The 20385-nt window shown below is 37.3% G+C and overlaps 3 protein-coding genes and 1 pseudogene across 3 annotated transcripts; 3 read left to right on the top strand and 1 right to left on the bottom strand.

Annotated features, from left to right (window-relative positions):
- Positions 1 to 1230: 1230 nt before the first annotated feature.
- Positions 1231 to 4651, top strand: LOC121761371. Its single transcript, XM_042157031.1, has 4 exons — positions 1231 to 1773; positions 3487 to 3600; positions 3687 to 3965; positions 4193 to 4651. Exons 1-4 carry the CDS (start codon positions 1297 to 1299, stop codon positions 4376 to 4378), a joined length of 1056 nt encoding a protein of 351 aa, XP_042012965.1. The 5' UTR covers positions 1231 to 1296; the 3' UTR covers positions 4379 to 4651.
- A 3084-nt stretch (positions 4652 to 7735) lies between these two features.
- LOC121760051 lies at positions 7736 to 9217 on the top strand. Its single transcript, XM_042155652.1, has 2 exons — positions 7736 to 8649; positions 8851 to 9217. The coding sequence occupies exons 1-2, from the start codon at positions 7876 to 7878 to the stop codon at positions 9004 to 9006; spliced, it is 930 nt and encodes a 309-aa protein (XP_042011586.1). The 5' UTR covers positions 7736 to 7875; the 3' UTR covers positions 9007 to 9217.
- Positions 9218 to 15225: 6008 nt separating this feature from the next.
- On the bottom strand, positions 15226 to 16716 carry LOC121760810. Its single transcript, XM_042156423.1, has 2 exons — positions 15847 to 16716; positions 15226 to 15765 (listed from the first exon to the last, which is right to left on the bottom strand). Exons 1-2 carry the CDS (start codon positions 16714 to 16716, stop codon positions 15226 to 15228), a joined length of 1410 nt encoding a protein of 469 aa, XP_042012357.1.
- A 1313-nt stretch (positions 16717 to 18029) lies between these two features.
- LOC121760809 lies at positions 18030 to 19024 on the top strand (annotated as a pseudogene).
- The last annotated feature ends 1361 nt before the right edge of the window (positions 19025 to 20385 follow it).

The raw sequence follows: 20385 nt of genomic DNA, 5'->3' as shown, positions 1-20385 counted from the left end.
AAATTTTCCCCTCTCTAATTTCATTTCCCACTCGTTTTTTCCCTCTCAAATTTCATTCTAATTTTTCACTCTCTAATTTCCCTCTCTAATCTCATTCTCATTTTCCCTCTCTAATTTCCTCTCATTTTTCCCTCTAATTTCCCTCTCTAAATAGCCCTAGCGAGAATCACAATTCCTTGTCCAAATTTCCCTCTTATCTTCCGCATTTTACTTCATATGAGTTTGCAAGGTAATCTATGATTTTACACTAGAATTTTGTAACGATTCTCTTACTGCAGTTCGCATGTCTGATGCGAGTTTTCCCTGTCCAATGTCCCTCTTATACTCACTTGTTAATGAAATTTATTTGCTATTTCTTGGTTTGTTTCCATAAAATATTTTTCAGTATGTTATAAATCCTAAAATCCGTTCTGATTGGTTCAGGAAGCATGGATGCTTTTCAGCGTTACAAAGCAAGTGTGGACCCAGCTCCTGCTTCTGGAGGTTTGTAGTTGGAGTCTGGATATTGTCATTTATTTAGTCCGCTTCATTATTGGTGATGAGTTATTTGTGTTTTCAAATGTTGTGTGATAGGAGTAGCTACTGGTAGGTTGAATTGAAACAACCCAAAATTGATCGGACTAGGCGTATGTGGAGTGATCGTGAGGAACAGGTTCTGCTGACATCTTTGATGGAGCTCGTCGTGCACGGTTGGAAACCACTAAGAAGCAATTCTTCAAACACCTACAAGGCAAAAATCTGTTCCAATTAAAATCCCCAAAAAAACTCATACACTCCTTCACTCTAGGAAACAAAAAATTACTAAATCACAGGGATCGAGGAGCGCTGAACCAACTTCGTCGGTCTCACCCAACATTTTGAATTCTTACCATTCCATGAAGTAATTTTGATGGATTTCGTCAGACTTCAAGAATGTATCACAAAATGAGGCTCCAGCAAGATAGGTATGAAAGGGATATTTTTTTGAAACTGTGTACACTTCTTGATGCTACAGTGCTAACCCACAAAATGCTGTAGTGTTGTAGATATATATCAGTGTATTTTGCTTTCAAAATTTGTTGGCCGAGTTGGGCTTTTGCAAAAAAACAAGGCCCATTATGATTATAATACTTGTTATCAAACACCTGAAATTTGCAGATATTTATCATTATTTGGGCCCTATCTTGCCATCATCAATATATCAAACGAGCCCTCAATTAATAAAATGAAAGAGAGTAAAATAAAAGACAAACTTCACAAGGTGATCACAATAAGCAGAAAGAGAGAGAGAGGGAAAGGGGAAGAAGAGAGAAGGAAATGGTGGCGATATCACTGTACAAAGGCAACCTCCACAAGGTGACCGGCGTGACTCACCGATGGCCCAGCCCCGCCCCCAAAATTTCACTCAAAGAATTCAAAATCCTCCTCCTCCGCCGAGCTAGAGCCCTTTCCCGCGTAGCAACAGTTTCGAACCCTAACCCTTCGCCTGCCCCCGCCCAAAATTCCAACCACAGCTGTGGCAATTTTGGTCCGAACCCCGTGCGTAATACAGCGACTGGAATTGGTGATGGTAATCATGTTGATAAACTCTGCTCGAATTCTGACTTGATTGTAAAGGAGCACTTCATGAAGGGAGAAGGGGAGAAGGAGGTGGATGAGATTTCGATAGATGGAGGAGGAAAAGGGTGTTTGCGAAAATTGGTGGAGAGGGATAATGTTTTGGCTTTGAAGGAGGATGCGGAGACTGTCATGAACGACGGTGCACCAGAGGTTCCGCTGAATAAGGCGGTCGAGGTATTATGTTGCTGCCTCTCTGTTTCTGAATCTTATTTTGAAATTGATGGGAATGATTGTTCATTGCTTTATTGCTTATATTGTAGTAGGTTTTTGGTGGTCTAATTAGGCTTTGTTAGCTCATTTTTGCGTTTGTGTGATATGTAGAAATTTCAGTGGTTGCTAAGTGTTAATGGATTTTATGTTCATATGTAGTAGAGCTGGGAAAATTTCAGGGGTAAAAGATTACAAAGCAAGGAAATATGTAGTAGAGCTGGGAAATTTTTTCCTTTTGGGAGATCTTTGAATAAAGGTTAACCTTTTTTTCTATTATTTCTATCAATAGAAAAAACGGCAATGCTATTGGCATGTTCGATTAAAACAATAATGGAAGACGCATCTGTATTGGCGTGTTTAGTTAAAATTGGAAAATGGCAATAGAATTGGCAAAATATAATGGAAGACGTCGTTTTTATTTGCGTGTTTAATTGAAATTGGAAAGCGCCAATAGATTTGGTGTGTCTGCTCCATCTTTTTAAAGAAGCCAGTCTTATTGGCGTGACGGAAGAAATCTGCACATGGAGGTGGGTCGGATCGAGGCGAGATGTGTGGCTGGCAGATGATTCCGGTGATGACTTTGAGACTCCAGCACCTCCTCATCCTTGAACTGCAGCTCTTCATTCAGTGAGTCACACCTGAGTTGTGAACACATAATGGAGATTCCGGTGAGGACTTTGAGACTTCACCTTGTATGCTTCTTTAAAGAATGGAGTAGACATGCCAATTCTATTTGCCGTCTTCCATTATTTTTTAATTTGAATGCCGATATCATTGGCGTGTTTCCCATTCATAGAAATAAAATAAAAAAGGTTCACATTCTGCGAATCTTTTTTTTTTCCAATATCTCCCAAAAAGAGAATTTTCCAGAGCTGATATTACAGGATAGCTTACAATAATTAAGAGAGCATGGTTCACTTTCAATATTGGTGTTTAATGTTATAAAAGAAGAATTATATTTATGATTTCAATTCATTGTCTTTTTCCACCTTTTTTTTATGGATTTGTGAAGATTGTCTTGTGAGTCCAGTTAGCTCAACTTTAAGGTGATGCTTTAATCATGATAGCCAACAGAATGTTAAGCTTGTATATGAGATTTCCATGTTCGCTCAATCAAGGATCACATTTGCTTATGACAAATTAAATGATTTGTTGGACTTGCGTATACCATGATTCTTTCATAGTCTGTGTATATGTCTTACCGGATGAAGCTAGGTGATGGGTCTCCTCATGCCTCATTTTGAGGGTTATCAAAAGGCAGATCTGCAGAGTTTAGATGTCAAGTTTCTGTTAGTGCAAGAATGAATATATTAAGAGATGAACCTTGTTGACACATTGGGACCTTATATATTTGTATCTGAGCATTATCATAATTCTTTTAAGCCTTACTTCACTGAAGAAGCAATTTTTGGCCTACAAAATTGGTACAAAGCGTTATACCTGCTGCTCTTTTCTTGCTTCCTGATTAAAATTTGTTTCTTCCCCGTTGGAACACTGTATTATGCCTAGTAGGCTAGCTGATATGAGATGCAGCATAGTTGCTTATGATCCCTTAGATCAGCAACATCAATCAAACCATCTTGACCTTTGAACACTGCTAGTATAATTACAAACAAACTATTATCTGTTCTTCTCTTGTTGCATATTCTTATTCATTTCTTTCTGATCACATTTTAGAAAGTCAACATGGAAAATGCTGCAATTGATGTGGATAAAAGAACCAAGGAGGTTAAGGAGAAGTTGGAAGTTCTGAATGAGAAAAAGCATAGTCTAGTACAAGTACTTAAACAGGTAACATTTGCCTTCTGGATTTTTTGGGTTTTAATGTTGAATCTTGCTGGAAGGTTGTAATCATGTGGTATATTTTCTTCTGGCAGATTCTGAGTGCAGAAGAGCACTTAAAGCGCCAGAATTGTGCGCAAGGAATGCCAAGCCGCCCTCCTCTTCCACTACAAGTTGATAACACAACTGATTCAGGTTCAATGATTAAGGTCAATACCCCCAGGATTGGAAAAGACGTAAATCATTGTGGTGAATTGGAGGGAGGAGAAGCTGATGGTGTTTCAAACCATAATGTGCATTCTCGTCATTTAGTTCGTACAAGCAGTAGTTCACCATGTTCTGACTCCCAACAGCGGAAGCCCGTATCAAACACGGTATTTGTTCAAATCTCCACTAGATTGTTCTTTTCTCTTTATTCCTCAGGTTTGCCTATCTAGAAAGAGCTGTCTTACTCCAATCTGGCAATTGCTGTCTATTTGATTATAAAGTTTTCCAGATAACTTGTGAAACTTGCATGGCTCGTTATGGCTGTGGATCTGAGCCTCGTACTTTTCCAGAGCTTTTAGTCATGTAGTGCATTAACTTGGTTTGATGGTGGCAGGTACCCCATTCTTACAGGACTACACTAGTAGTTGCAGGCAGTCCGTCCCGGTTCACACCTGCTGCGCAAGGACCTCCATCAGTTTCTCTTTCAGGAGCAAGTTATATAGCCTCATCTCCATCTCCTGCAGCATCTGGAGGCACTTCAGTTTTTCGGGATGGCAGGCTCCCTAGTCCATGGAACTAAAAGTGTAGCAGCTCACACATTGCACATCGCTACTAAGCTGACTGGCATTATCCAAAAGCTCTTAATACATAGTAGTTAAATAGAAAGCAGAGATATCCATTATGAAGCATAATCTGTCCTTGCATGATTTGCCTGTACAATTAGGAGTATTGGAATGAGTTTATCATGTGAAATCAACCCAATCTTGGAAATTTTTTCTGTGTGTCAATCTGTTGTACCATTAATCAACTGAGTTGGCATTCACATATAATTGGTATATAACCCTTTTGCTTATGTGTCATTTTATGAGCTATGACACAAAGATTCCAAGTGTACCTAGTTTGTATTCTGGGATCTGAACGACGGAGAGAATGTACAATACTTGTAAGAACTCGTCGTTTGGGATCTAACTGGGTTTCGCGGTGGTGGAGGAATTGGATCGGACATGAGATTCGAATTATTACTCTTCTGTATTGTGATGCTGTTGTGGATAGTGTTTTATTTAGATGAATATTTTAAAAATTAATCATGTTCTCCTTTCCTTATTTTGGGAACAAATCTGAGGGTGTGGTAGCCCCTTCTTAGGAATTATAATCTCATGCCATCATATTGTAGGGACAAAGCCTGTGCAATTCCATACTTCATCTCATTGATGATTGTAGATTCCAGTGTGTGCGTTACATTCAAATTTCTTCCCTCTTTTCTTATCTGTTTCTTTGTTTGTAGATAAACAAATATTATGTTTCCAGAATGATTCTGTGTGTGTTTCCTGCACCAGCGCAATGATCATCTATTCTCATCCTTTAGTTTGTTTTTAGTTTTGTACCCATATCCATCTAAAGTATTTTTTCATGAAGAGAGGAAAGATTGAATGTCATTATTTTATGGTTATTAATGAAGACATCTTTAATTACTGTTAAAAGCCATAAATGAAAACACTCAAATTCACTTGTAGAAATAAATATTAGGAAGATTGAAAGGGACAGAAATTATAGGTACACAATGATAATTAGTTACTACTAGTATTATTAGTATATTTATTGTTGTGGGTGCAGGGACCATTTTCTGAGTAAATAATGTAGAGACAGAGTTGATGATGGAGAGTTCCGTGTTGCTGTGTATAAACCAAAGAGTGGTCCACATTAATTTAATGAAATGAATAGTATATTATTGATTCATGTAGCTTTCATGCATAAAAGAAATTGGTTCTATCAATTCATAATTTATTTCTTATAATTAGAGACCCACTTTCTTGATTCTTCAACTTTATTGTTACGGCATTCGTCCTCCATATTTTACAATAAAAATATAATTAATGACAGTGTGCGTTCAGAAAATGAGACACTAATTTGCAATAAAATGATTCGAAGTTACTTATGTATGTAATGCACTTAACAACACGAGTATAATGATAATTATATCGAATAAAACTCAAGTTTAAAACCCTAATCACCGCCTGTTACATCCCAATCATAGTTTTAATTTTAATTAAAAAGTGGAGTAGTGATTAACAATAACTAGGAGGTGATTAATTTGGGAATTCCCACCACTACTAATTACAACCTGTACACGTGTGAGAGTCAAATTTCAAAATGCATCTATAAAATTCATTGACCAAATAGTTCTTGCCTTCTTGGCAACGGACATCTTTTCATTATCATTTGAATGTTTAATTGTTCGAAACTTTTTAATCAAATCTTGGCATTTTATTGAAAACAATAATTGAATTTCTCGAATTTTATTGTACAGTATTATATTAAACATAATTTAAAAAGAGTGCCTAAAAGGCCCACAACATGCAAATAAGTCGAAGGAGAGGCTGTTGTTGGCCTAACAATTACTGCATAAGTGGGAGTCACATAAGTAAAATACCATTTGTTGAAAGTGGATTTGTTTATACATATTAATTTGGATATTCCTATAGTGTTATTTCACCAGAACGACACTAGATTTTATTTTTTTCATAAATAACTTTATTCAATTTTTTTATTAACCGTCCATAATCAATAGTTTTTTTTTTTCAAATTTGGCATGTTCATAAAAACTAATCTCAAAAGATTTAGAGTATGTTTCTCTCTAATGATATATGCATATGCTCTATATTTTTCTAACAGTATTCCAATAATTTTTTGTCTCTATCTATTTCTTACTTTATTATGGACAGTGAACGAGTAATATATACTCCACGTAAAAAGCAATATTGATATTGTACATTGAGTTTATCTACTTTCTCTGATCTTGAATAAATGTCTGTATATTCATATTTTAAGATATCGCTAAATAAGATTATTTTTGAATTTTTCACTGTAAATATTGTCACTCTTTATTTTGCTCGTTATAATGCAGCTTTTTTTTGCTTATAAACATAATAATTTTAAGAACTACTAATGAAGAGTAAAATATGTAGTAGTACTATTTTTTATTTTTTTATACGAATTTTGATAGCTAGAGTATATAGGAGTATTAAATTATCGAATGTTGACAACTAAAAACACAATAAATTTTTTTTGCTTGTGTATTACTTTTAATTTTGCAACTGAACTTGATTTATATTTTATATCTTGACAATCCAATGTTAGAATGTTAATACTATGAGATATATCGATCACACATATAAGTCCAAAGTTTACTTACAGTAGTAGATTTCTTTCGTTATTATGCAAAATAGATTTTTTTACCAAGATTCGATACTTATGTGTTTATTTATATTCAAAATATTGAAGAACGAGAAGAAATTAATCAGTTCACCAACCTCGAAAACATTGAAGAACTCATTTCTATACATAAGAAAATATTCCAACCCAATGTGTAGCTACCATTTTTAGATTCATAAAAATCTTGTCCTATTCTTGAGATCCTAACAATATGTTTTACCCTCCCAAATCAAGAAACAAAGACTGCATTAATTCCAGAAACCGCAGCATTTAAATGAATAGGAATAAATAATAAATGAATGAATGGGTTGTTAAAGTTCGGTAGCTTCAAATTATACCTTCGCTAAACAGAAATTCATCACATGAAAATTCCAGGTACCACTGCTAATGCACACAGTACCACATGATGCGGGATGCAGATCCAGTCAACAGTCAACAAACACCGAAATGCCTCATTTGGCCCCCTTCTCCCCCAGCGCATTTTAGAACCAATCCCAACACACAGATCTCATTGCAATTGCAAGTATAGTCCACATCCATATGGGGAATGGATCCCCTGCTGTACTCCCACCACAGCAGAGAGTGCTGTGCTCTAGCACAATATTTTATTAATAAAATAAAATATTAAAATATTAATTAAATTTTACTTTTTTAATTGGGCTGTGAGAGCACAGCACTCCCTGCTGTGGTGGGAGCACAGCAGGGGATCCATTCCCATCCATATGTACAAGTTACAACTCTCTCTGTCTCTCACTTTTTCACACACACAGTGTACCCTATTGAAGAGTTAATCTTCCCAACACCATTCCATAGCCCCATTTTCACATTCTATCCCAGAGCCATAGGCGCATTTTAGCAGCAGCCATGGATCCCACATCAAGAAAACCCAAACCCAACCCTTCTTCCACCGCCGCCCACCGCCACCGCCACCCGCACCCCCTCCCAGATCCCGCCGTGGCCGCCCCACCCTCCACCATCCAGAGCATCTCCCACCGCTTCTCCAAGCTCTACACAAACAACAAGAAGCACTTCTCCCCCCACCCCCAACCCGACCCCCCAAATCTCCACGACACATCCTGCACCACCCTCACCAAATCCAGCAGCCTTCACCACGCCAGAAATGGCGCCTTTTTCTCCGCCCAAGACAAAATCGTCGAGAAGAAACAGCTGGTGGTGAGCTCCAAATTCAACAAGGACAAGGAGGGCGACGATTTGAAGAAGCCCTCTTCCAAGAAAGCCCCCAAGATGCCATCTTTCGACGAGATCGATGTGGAGAAGGAGAAGCTGAAGAAGGAGGGCGACGATTTAAAGAAGCCCTCTTTCAAGAAAGACCCCAAAATGTCGTCTTTCGACGAGATCGATGTGGAGAAGGAGAAGCTGAAGGGGCTGCAGCAAGAAGCTGTGAGGGGAAGAAACTCTCTCTCCTCGATCCCTCCAACCGTCAGTGGCGGAGGGAGAAGGAGATCCTTCTGCAGCTCGCAAGTCGAGCTCGCTGATTTCCTCTCCTGCAGCGGCGTGAAGGTTGTGGCCGTCGATATGCCGCCGTTCATGCAGGTTCATGCTGTCAATTGTGCAAGAAAGGCGCATGATAGCTTGGAAAAATTCACTTCCAAGACTCTAGCTTTCACACTTAAAAAGGTAACCAAGTTCAATCAGTTATTAGCCCTAAATCAATCTTCTTGATTGATTATGATGAGGGCTTTCATCGGTTTCTTTAGATTCCCATTAAATGTTGTGAAATATCTAGAGTTAAAACACACACACACACACATACAGAGTGATATGCATAACTATCCTAATAGCATTGATGAGATAGTTATGATGTGTTGCTTTTGACAGGAGTTTGATGGGGTATATGGACCTGCTTGGCACTGCATAGTAGGGACCAGTTTTGGGTCATTTGTGACACATTCAGTGGGTGGATTTATGTATTTCTCCATGGATCAGAAGCTATACATCCTGCTCTTCAAGACTGCTGTACAAAGAGCTGAATGAAAATGATATCAAATCTACACATAATAATTAATTAGCACAACAAACTCCAGCATTTTTCTGGTGGATTGTTTTTTCAGCTTATTGTTAGCATAGAAGGAAAAAAGAATGATGGGATTTTTGGAAAGAAATTTGCTGTCTCTCCCCTGTAATTTTGTACATTTATTAATGTTTCTGAGAAGAGAATTGGAAGATGGTATTCTTTCTTGGATCATTGAATTCACAGCAAATTGATTACCTTAATAAGAATTTTGCATCATGTGTGTGTGTTTCTGGGAATTTGATGGATGTGAGATTTGTGAGTTAAGAGTTGGATTCTTTTATAAGTAGATTGTTGCAACCTTCATTTTTGGTTTCAGTAAACATTGATTGGATGTGTCAGTTATTTTGACTGTAAATTGCTCAGTGTTGAAGTTGCTGCCTTTATCTTGCTGGCCTTTTTATGTAATGGTTTTTCCCTTTTGGGATGAATTGGTTGAGTAATTGAGCTTTGAGCCTTCAATACTATAGTTATTGACTCGTTGTTATCTTTATGGAGTAGTTTCTTGTCACATTTTGTAAAAATCAATTGAATATGGTGCACCAAATCTAGAATTAATTAAATAAATAAACTACGGCCTAAGAAAAGACTTGTAACATAAACACAATTTGTTCAATTTCAGATTTTTTTAAGATTTTTTTTTCAAATATACTCATTGGCGGATTAATAATAGTACTCATATTATTGGAACTCGGAATTTGAGTCAAAGAAAAGCAGGTGTAGTTCCAATTTGACACGTCATTTTCCTGCAATTTAGGTCTTTTATAAGGGTATCCGCAATGGGGCAGACGATAGGCCGCCCGCTGCCTCGAGCGCGCCATCGTCCACCCCATTGCGGATGCCCTTATAAAAGGGCATCGGGCGCGCCTCGTCCGCCCCATTGCGGATGCCCTTATAAAAGGCCTAAATTGCAGGAAAATGACGTGTCAAATTGGAACTACACCTGCTCGGGCGTGTCATCGTCCGCCACTGTGGGTGTGCGGATGATGCCCGATGCATCGTCTGCCCACTGTGGGCGACGCGAACGATGCAACGCGTTTTTGTTTTTATTTTTTTAATTCGAAAATTATTTTTATATAAATACCCCCTACCCCACATTCACATTTTTAACATTTCCATTCACATTTCCACTCTCAAATTACACTATAAAATGGATTCCGGTGAATACACAAGTCCGAATAGTCCGGAGGGCGGCTTAAATTAACAAAACAATATTGAAACCTATAGGGCGGCCTATAGGGCGCCCCACTGCAGGTGGAAGGGTATGAGAATAAAATGATGATGTGGCGGTGCATAGGGCGCCCTATAGGGCGACCCATTGCTAATGCCCTAATTGAAAATTCCCACTTAATGGAATAAAAACTAATGCATACTTTTTGTCCCATTAGACCCTATAGGGCGCTCCGTTGCTAATGCCCTAATTGAAAATTCCCACTTAATGGAATAAAAACTAATGCATACTTTTTGTCACATGAGACTAATTCGACCTTGCTTGTAATATGGAGGACAAAGTACTTATTTTTTGTCACTATTTAAGGAGATTTTTGCGAGATGCATCTACATCTCATACCATATGGGCCCAAAAGGTCATGCAAATAATTCATAACTGAGGCAAAATACAATAAATAAACAACAAATATGTCCAACCTAAAATAATAAATTCCAGCATTTGAAAAACAAGTTTGGATTTGATTGACAAGCTTCCACTTTGTTGTCACGATTAATCCGATTACTTTAATTTTGTGTCTGATGATAGTGTCGTATGTTAATGTTACATATGAACTATATTGAAGTTGGAATGTGACATCAACAACATGTTATCCAATTTAAATTGTTAATTTATAATTTTCAATTATCATCTATATAATAATACTACAGATTTGAAGCCCGAAACGGCCCATTATAGTGTTTGCTGAAGCCCACTTTTTAATAAATCAGGTAGACAAATCCCATTGAAACTGGGCCAGCCCTGCCCCTTTTTCATAGTACTACTTATGTTTGTGGAGCATAAAATTTATTGTTTATAAAGTTTGTAAAATCAAAAGATGATTTTTACTCATTCATTTTGGTCATGTTTGGTTGACGGGAAAGTAAAGTTGGCAAGAAAAACTATTATCCGAAAAATGAATCCAGAAAATGTGATTCCTAATAACTTTACTTTCTTATGTTTGGAAAATATCAAGATTTTAAATTTTATATTTGATTTAAACACTATCTAAAAATATACTACTTATTACTATTATTATATTTATTTTACGATGCATAGTTTAAATATGAATTATCCATCTAAGGGTCATCTTCTAATGCTTATAACACCATAATCCAAAACTAAGACTAAATCTACACCCTTAGATTTTGAATTGAGTGGATGAGATTAAGAGCATCCACAGCGGAGAACACACCGCTGTCCGTCCGTCCGTGCCAGCGGCACGACACCGCTGTCCGCCGATGCGCTCTTGCCGCTGGCACAGCGCTGCTCTTAGCTAAGAGCACGTTCGTGCCAGCGAGTAGGGCGACGTGACGCGTTTCTATTGGTCGTTGGCATTTTTTTTTCTTTTTTTAAAAAAATAAAAAATAATACCAAAAATAAAAAAAAATATTTTGGGGTTCCCAAAAATATACAGATTTTATTACCATTTATTTGAATTTTTTTTAAAATTTAATCCCAAAATCATTTATAAATACACACATTCATCATCCATTTGGGCAAAATTCGGCCACGAGTAGTGGGACTTTTTAATTTTATGAATATAATAATGCAATTTTTAGGTTTAAATTATGTAATTTTTAATTTGTAAGACTTTAATGAAGAAAATTTTAATTTTTAGAATTTTAATTATGTAATTTTTTTGTAATTTGTAATATTATTCCAGTTATTTTTAATGCATTTTAATATTGTGAAAATATTTTTATTTAAATTTAATAATAGAATGGTGGGACCCTTGAGCATGTCCTTGCGGAAGAGCACGGATGTGGGTGTTGTGCTCTTGTCTAAGAGTAGGGAGTAAAAGTGGGTCTGGGCCCACATCCGTACTCGTTGGCAAGAGCACGGATGTGGATGCTCTAAAGCTCACAAATTTCAATAAATAGTTGACAAAATATCAACAAAAGGGTAATATCGTCATTATGTTATCATATGATAATTTTCGTGGGTGTTTTTTTATATCAACATATTGTATTACAAATATCAACAATATGACATGAGAATATCAACACAAGTACAAGAAAATATTAACACAATTTTATTGATATTTTACATAATTATATTGAGATTTTGCATACACTATATTGAGATTTTTTTTTGCATTTGTTGATAAAATCTGCTTATCAACATGTACGAAAATTGAAATATAATTAATCAAATTTCATCACCCGAATATCGTCGGAACATATGCAATTGAGATCTCGTTGGAATCCTTATAAAATTATGTTTAATTTGATATATATTTTTGTAAAGTTTTAAGCTGATTTTGATGAGAGAGAAATGACATTAATACCCTTTAAGTTTGTTTAATAATTTTTTAATTTCAACCACTAGATCTCATAATCTAATGGCTAAGATTTGATCTTAATTTGTGATTGCTAAGTAGTTAGCAATTGATCACTCCCCATCCATCTAATATATAATAATATATAATTATTATTATTGTAACTAAAATATTTAAAGATATAATTTTTAAATTTTATAATTTAAAATTTCCGTACGGTTTTATTAATTAATAATTAATTTATAAAATAATAATTATTTATTATTGTATAATTTATATTATATAATTATATTTTAATTATTTAATAAATTATTAATTATTATTATGATAATAACAATTATATATAAATATTATAATAATATAGTTATAATTATGATAATTTTAATAATAATATTTATTATACTAAAGTTAAGTATGATTTATAATTTAAAGTATTTTTAAAATATTAATTAATACAATAATAATAAAATTATACTATATTGCATTAAATATGTAAGAATCCTAAAATTGGGAAATAGAATACCTAAGAAAAGTTAGGATTCAGAACCCGGAGAGTTATGTACTAACTTTCCTTGTTTCGGGATTCTGATTACTTTCTCAGTTTGATTAAAAATCGAAACAAACATAGAAATTCAAAATTTAAGGAATCAGATTATTTTATCATACACAATCCTGACAACCAAACATGACCTCTGAGTTTTTCAATAATATATTCTATAGTACGAATTATTATGGGCTGAATTTGAGTTTTTTAATAGTACTATGTTACAAATATTATGGGCTGAATCAGTATAGTAAGTTGCTAAAAGTTTGTAAGTCCGAGAAAAAGGTAATTACTGAATCCATTTGAAAGTTGAAAAAGAGATAAAGGAACAGAGCTTCAGCCGAGAAGAAGAATAAAAATAGTACTACGTAGTACTCCCTCCGTCCCCGAATAAGAGTCGCTAATTTCCTTTTCGGGATGTCCCCCAATAAGAGTCACTCTTCTCACTTACCATTTTTGGACATCAAAATTACCCTTTATGTTTAGCAAATTTTACAAAAAATGCCATTATTTACACTTAAAAAAAAAGAAAATGCAAACATTAGGGTTTGCAGTCAACTCTCTCACTCTCGATTCAACTCTCTCACTCTCGACTCTCTCTCTCACTCTCGACAACATCTCTCTCACTCTAGACAACATCTCTCTCATTACTCCTCTCCCTCTTCGCCTCACTCAGTCTCCCTCCGCATCCCTCCGAAAAAATGGACACCGTCATCCCTGAAACACCGCCGGACTGGGTTGATTACGACGCAATTGGTCGTCGGCTCGTGGTTCACGGTGTTCCACCGTTCATAGGCGACGACGGGGCTGAAGGGCCCGATTTGGTGTTTGACGGATCTGAAACTGAAGATCCATCGGACGCCATGGACGGATCTGAAACCGAAGCTGCGGCAAAGGGGTTTTGATGGATCTGAAACTCAACCTCCGTCCGAGGGCTTCTACGTTCCTGACAGTCTATCTCCGTCCCCATTAACCGACGGATCTGAAACCGAAGATCCGGCTACGGGTTTCGCCGAATCTGAAACTCAGCCTCCGTTTGCCCCCTTTGATTGGCCGGAGTTCAAGCCACATTCAGGCTATGTTAATTTGGGGGAAAGCGAAGCACCTTCCATTGGTTTGGATGACATCGGGGAAGGCATAGATGGAGCAATGCAGCCGGCGGTGGAGCCAAACAGAGAGTACATCGACAATGAAAAAGCTATGCTATTAATCATGTTTCCTTGCATGAAGGATATCTTTTGATTTGTGAGTTTCTTTCAAATTCAGAGCCACCCCCTTTTTAGGGTTTGGAGGCTTTTGACATTAGGAAATTGTAGCCTATTTCTGATGTACTCCATGCTTATGTGCATTGCGCCATGTTTATGCGATATTGGTCCATGTTTATGTGATATTTTGAGGTTGTGGGAATTGCTCCTGACTGTTTATGCGATATTGGTCAATGTGTATGTGATATTGAGGCTATGGGAATTGTTCCTGACTGTGTATATGATATTGATCCATGTTTATGTGATATTGAGGCAGGGGGGAATTGTTGATGACTGTGTATGTGCATTTGTGTGGCTGTTGTAACTGTCCTCTGATGTCCCTATGCATTGTGATGTTGTTTATATACCCTGTGATGAAGCTTTTCTGAGGGGAAGCTTAGCCACCCATGTGTCAGGTTTGAAGGCTGTGTTAGTGTCTTCTGATGTCCCTAGGTCTTGTGTTGTTGACCATATGCCCTGTGATGAAGCTTTTCTGCATACTTAACCCAGCCACCCCTGTGTCAGGTTTGGAGGCTGTTGTAAGTGTAATGTGTTGCTCCTAGGCCTTGTTTTGTTGGCCTTATGCCCTGTGATGAAGCTGTTCTGAGGGAAATGAAAAAATAGCCACCCCATATGAAGGGTTTGCATGCTGATTTGAAGTGATAATACAAAAAATATTCACTGATTACTTAGTTGTGTGTGCAGTGATGATGTTTATACAAAATGCAGCCTATTTAGCTTAGTATGCCACCCCCTATGAAGGGTTTGGAGGCTGATGCCATGTGATGACACTTCTCTGATGGCATTAACAAAAAATGCAGCATATGCACAAAAAATAGAGTTTACATCTTAAACACCAACATATGTTGGTGCTTATACTGTAAACTTCAGTCCCTAAACTTATGTCTAGTACCCTAAAGCATGGTTAAGCCGCCCTATGTCATATGAGTCCCCAGTGTTGTTTTCAGACAGCTTTAGATACTCCAAGCTCTCTCTCACCAGTCCTTCTTCAACCTGAAGTTGTAAAGGTAACCCCTCTGTTCTTTCCAATCTGTTCTTGTTCATATGAGGGATCTTGTAGTTATTCTTCCCATGCACTTGTAATATTGCTGTCAAACAGCTTTGCAAAGTGATGAATACTCTATTCAGAGTCTGTGGTGAGAGTTCTTCAAATGAGGTAAACACATTCCTAAGCAAATCATCTACACTTGTGGCCATCTTGTCATCTTGTAGTGACTGTATTGCCCTGAAATACCCAAGGTCTAACACATTTGTGTCTGGGGAGTTGGGTGGTTGGCTAATTAGATGGAATTCAAATCCATCAGTACTTGCAAGTGCCTCAAACTGATGATCAGCTGCTCTAAGGTGAGGTTTGGCATTATCTTGCTGTATGAAAATCTTCTTGCTTGCATTGGCTGGCCATTTGGCTTTGATTGATGGTATAATCTGGCAATGATATGTGTATGTGACTATGTGATGACATGAATATGATGTCTGATAGCTTTATTGACATAAAAAGTGGCATACCTGGTTTAGGAGACAAGCTGTCATGACTTCCTTGGTAATTGTCTGAATAGGCTTTGTCTCCATTGTCCCTTTTGGCATGTTCTTTGAACTTCTTTGGGCTGGTATATGTTCTGTAAATGGGAATAACCCTATTTTACCATCGAATATGATGTCTCCATCAGGCCCACAAAGTGGCCTACTCACAGCAGCCATGAACATCACTTTAGTGATGAATCTCTTGGACTTACAGGACCTGTATAGCACATCTTCATCCGGCAACAGGTAGTATCTATCTGATGTCTTTGTCATATAGAACCATTTCTCGTCAATATGAACAATGTTGTGCATTGAATGGTAAAGAAGTTTACCTTCAGCGAGTGTAGTCTGAATATGAGAAAGACACCATTTCATCCTTTCAATTTTGTTGGTTTCAGTAAGTGTAGGCTTGATAGCACTTGTATGAGGTTTCAATTGATTACTCTTAAGAAATCTACCAATTGTTGTCTTGCTTACTTCCATCTTAGAAGCAACCTTCCTTATGGTTGATCTCTCAAGCATGGACAGGTTTCTAAACTTGTCTTCATCTAACATGAGTTTGTCTTTGTGTTGATAACCTGTTACTTTACCTTGCATCATGACAGGTTCCCCTCTGTCTATCTGCTGCTTATTGATGTGCCATATTCTCTCTGCTGTCCTTTTGTGGATGTTGAATTTATTGGCAGCCTCTGCACAAGAGCCTCTTGGCAGCACTCCAGCGGTACTTCGCTGTAGAAGAAACTGCGGAATGAGGTTTTTTTGTTGGCTAGTCAATGCTAATGTAGGCCGATGCCATCCACCCTGCCCCTGCTGCTCCTGATCAGTGACCAACACTCGGGCCACCTCATTCTCCATCAGGCCCAGTGATGAAAATTTTCTGAGGGTCTAATACAAAACCAATAGCTTTTCCTTTTTTTTTGGTTGGTGGAACTAAATGAAGAGTAGAAATGAATGTATTTATAGGAGTTGGTGAACACTGTGAATTTGCTTGTATTTTTTCCCTCCTTGGCTGTTAAAATTCCCTCCATGGAATGGATTTGGCTTTCCCTCCCTATTTTTGGGCAGGAGTTTGAATTTGCTTCCTTGTTTTCCATTGAATTTTCAAAGTACAGTGCAAGTTGGCAGTGAAATTGGAGTGCAAGTTGACTGTGGGAATTTGTGACGTTTTTTTCCATTCAATATTGGTAAGACACATAAAAAGTAAACAAGTGTAATCCATGAAATTTAGTTAATCACCACACCTTTAAATTTAATTGAATTGATTTACGCAGTAAATGTATTACACCAAATTTAATTGTAATTGAATTGTTTAAGGCAGTAAATTTATAACACCAAATTTAATTGAATTGATTTAGGCAGTAAATTTAGTTTAATTGGACATTGAATTGATTCAATTAAATTTATTACACCAAAAGTCAAAGCGGTCCCACCTTCCACTACCTAACTCCATTTACTACACCAAACATTCAAACACTTCCTTAAAACCCGTGCCAAGTCAAACAACGACTCCTAATCGGGGACGGAGGGAGTAGTATATTTCATGCCTTGGTTACGTAAAGATGTGAACTTGATAATCATGACTTGATATACTCATACAATGGAGAATTCACAATCTCATAGTAGTATTGTTAGATGATTGTATCTCTAAGCATTAGAAAAATAGTCGAAATTTCTTGATTTTGTACATTTGATTGGTGATTGAATAAAATGATGATGATAGAACATTAGAAGAAACGAGCAAAGGTATCTGAACCACGGATCAAGGAGTACATGTACACTTTAGCTGAAAGAGTCTGTTCTTACTAGCCTCGTTTGAGATCTCAAAACGTGTTTGTTGGCCTTTTTCGTCTCTAATCGATTTATCTTGTTTTGCTCCGTGATGAAAATGTTGAAATAAGGAAATCAATTAATTGGAGAACAAGAAGGCAATAGATGAAGTTTTGGCAAGAATAAAGAAGGAAAGCAATTAAAGATTATGGAAAATCAAATACAAAGGATATTAGTATAATTAGAATATATTTTCCATGTATAGCTAGAATTATAGCCTATAAAAGGTTGTGTAACCATTGAGATAATCAATTCAAGTCATTCACAATGTAGTGTTTGAAGTTCTCCCCGTCTTTTACTTTCTGCAATAGTCTTTTATTTTCCGCATAGTATTCTCTAACATGGTATCAGAGCAGCTAACGATCCGTAGTTAGTTTGTTCAAAAAAAGGAGGAACCGTTCAATCGGATTCTTGTACCCAAAAAATCCCAAAAAAGAAAAAGGGTTGCACCAAAAATCAATAGGCTATTCTGCTTTGTGAAGGAATTATTGTTACATTCCCACAATTTACAAAGTTCTCCGCCCCATATTTTTGTTCAAGAAACACTTGAAGAGGTGCTTTCGAGACACATGAAGAGACTACTGATCTGCAGAACAAGGAAGTTGCAATGAAAAAAGCGGCGGCTAAAGGTAGCAAGGTTGAGCAAAAAACTAAGAAGAAACAAATTGATGAAGAGATAGCTAGACTCTCAACAAAGCTTAAAGAAAGACATGCCGATGAACTGGCTTCTTTAGGCTTTAATAGCAGTAGCAGTCAAAAAGGAAAGCTTGATGACTTGGTGGTGAAGGCTATTTCTGGGGTTTCAATCACAAATAAAGCTGAGCAGCCAAAACTCAGTAAGAGTGCCAAAAAGCATAAGAAAAGAGCCGAACAAGATGTAGCCAGGGAGCAAAGAATACAAGAGGAGCAGAGCCAAATTGTGAGTGATCGAATGATTGAAGATGAGAAGTTAGAGAAAAAGCTCGAGCCTCTTGGATTTACCATCAATGAAATAAAGCCGGATGGGCATTGTCTCTACGGAGTTGTTGAGAATCAGTTAGCCCTCCAATCTGGAGGCTCTTCTCCTTATAGTTACCAAGAGCTTTGGAAAATGGTGGCTGCTAATATGGGGGAACACGTAACAGATTTTCGGCCATTTTTTCTGTCTGAGAATATGACAGAGGGAGAATTCGAAGAGTCCCTTACAGAAAGTTTTAAAGATGAAAGGCCAGTGGCCAACCTCGAGAAACCACGCCCGAAGAAGAAGGCTGATGTCAAGATAAGAAGAAGTTCACGGTTTGTCCGACCGAGGGGGAGAGGAAGAATGCGACCGAACAACTCCTCTCCAAATCTATAATGGTCGTGAAGGCCAAAGATGACGAAAGGGCGAGAAAGCTACAAAGGCGCAGCCCACACACCGATGGAGCATCAATAGTATGACACAAAATGACCGATGGTGGAGGCCAAAAATGGGTGCCTTGAAGGATGCCGAGAAGATAGCCAGTTAACCGGAGAAGAAAACAGCTGCGAAGGAGGCGCGGTGACCGAAGCACAATGCTAAAGGAGACTGATGGTTTCACGTCTTCATTTTGAGAGAAATAAATTTTGGCTCAATGGTTATTAGGCTCAAGAAGAAAAAAAATGAAATGAAAATAAAGGGCTCATAGTTTGAGCTGGAATGGACCGATAATGGTCTTAAGAATGAGCTCCTCGACAAGAGTCAAAACTGTCTGAATTAGCTTCTTGACAAGAGTCAAAACTGTCAGAATGAGCTCCTCGACAAGAGTCAAAACTGCCTGAATGAGCTCCTCGACACGAGTAAAATCTGTCAGTCAGAAAAAAATGAAGTGGCTCCTGGATACGAGCTAAAACTATCTAAGATGACTCCTTGACACGAGTTAAATCTGTCTACCAAAAATTGAAGCTCCTTGACACGAGTTAAAACCGTCAACAAAAATTGAAGAGCTCCTTGATAAGAGCCTAAACTTCAATAAAGAAAAATTGAAGAACTCCTTGAAACGATGAAAAGGGCTTCTTTGATTAAGTAATATAAAAATATAACCGGTCGGGTGGATCAGTTTGCAATTGTCGTTGCAACTTGATCGAGGCGCCCCTACCTCTTTCAAAACTATTTATAACTCCCTAATATGCAACCTACTTAAAACAGTAAGTTGCAAGTACGAGGTCGATCCCACAGAGAAGCCGGTGCGTTGAGTGTGTGTTTAGTGAACAGGGTTTTGGCTGCGGCCATGCTTTAAATTGGGAGTTTTTTTTTAAACCGCTGGATTAAGCTAGGCAGAATGTAAACTATCTACTTGATCAAGTGACATATTATGCTGGAAAAGTTAACTGATCAGGTAAGCGACAAACTGAAATAAATGACTTAACTACTTAAGCGTGCTACGAATCTACGAATTACTTTGCCATTCAACATTATGCAAGTTCAAACAATGGATCTGAGAATTTAAAACTGAAACTGAGCTAGACAGTCGATGAGATTTCCGAAAATAAATAACTTTGATTCCAAACAGTATTCAGAACATAACTTGGAAAGTGCAGAATACAAAACAAGAACGACTTTTCAACTACGTAACAAACACGGAATTTAACTAAGTGACTAGATCTGAAATGTAAGAAAGCGATAAATCCAAAAGGTCCTCGGTCGGAAACTGAAACTGCGCCGAACAGATCTGAGTTTCTCTATCGCGCTCCCTTCTG

The sequence above is a fragment of the Salvia splendens genome, chromosome 13 (assembly GCF_004379255.2).
Source record: "Salvia splendens isolate huo1 chromosome 13, SspV2, whole genome shotgun sequence".
Lineage (NCBI taxonomy): Eukaryota > Viridiplantae > Streptophyta > Magnoliopsida > Lamiales > Lamiaceae > Salvia > Salvia splendens.
Note: the sequence above shows the minus strand (reverse complement) of the source record. Positions and strands in the feature narration are given on the sequence as shown.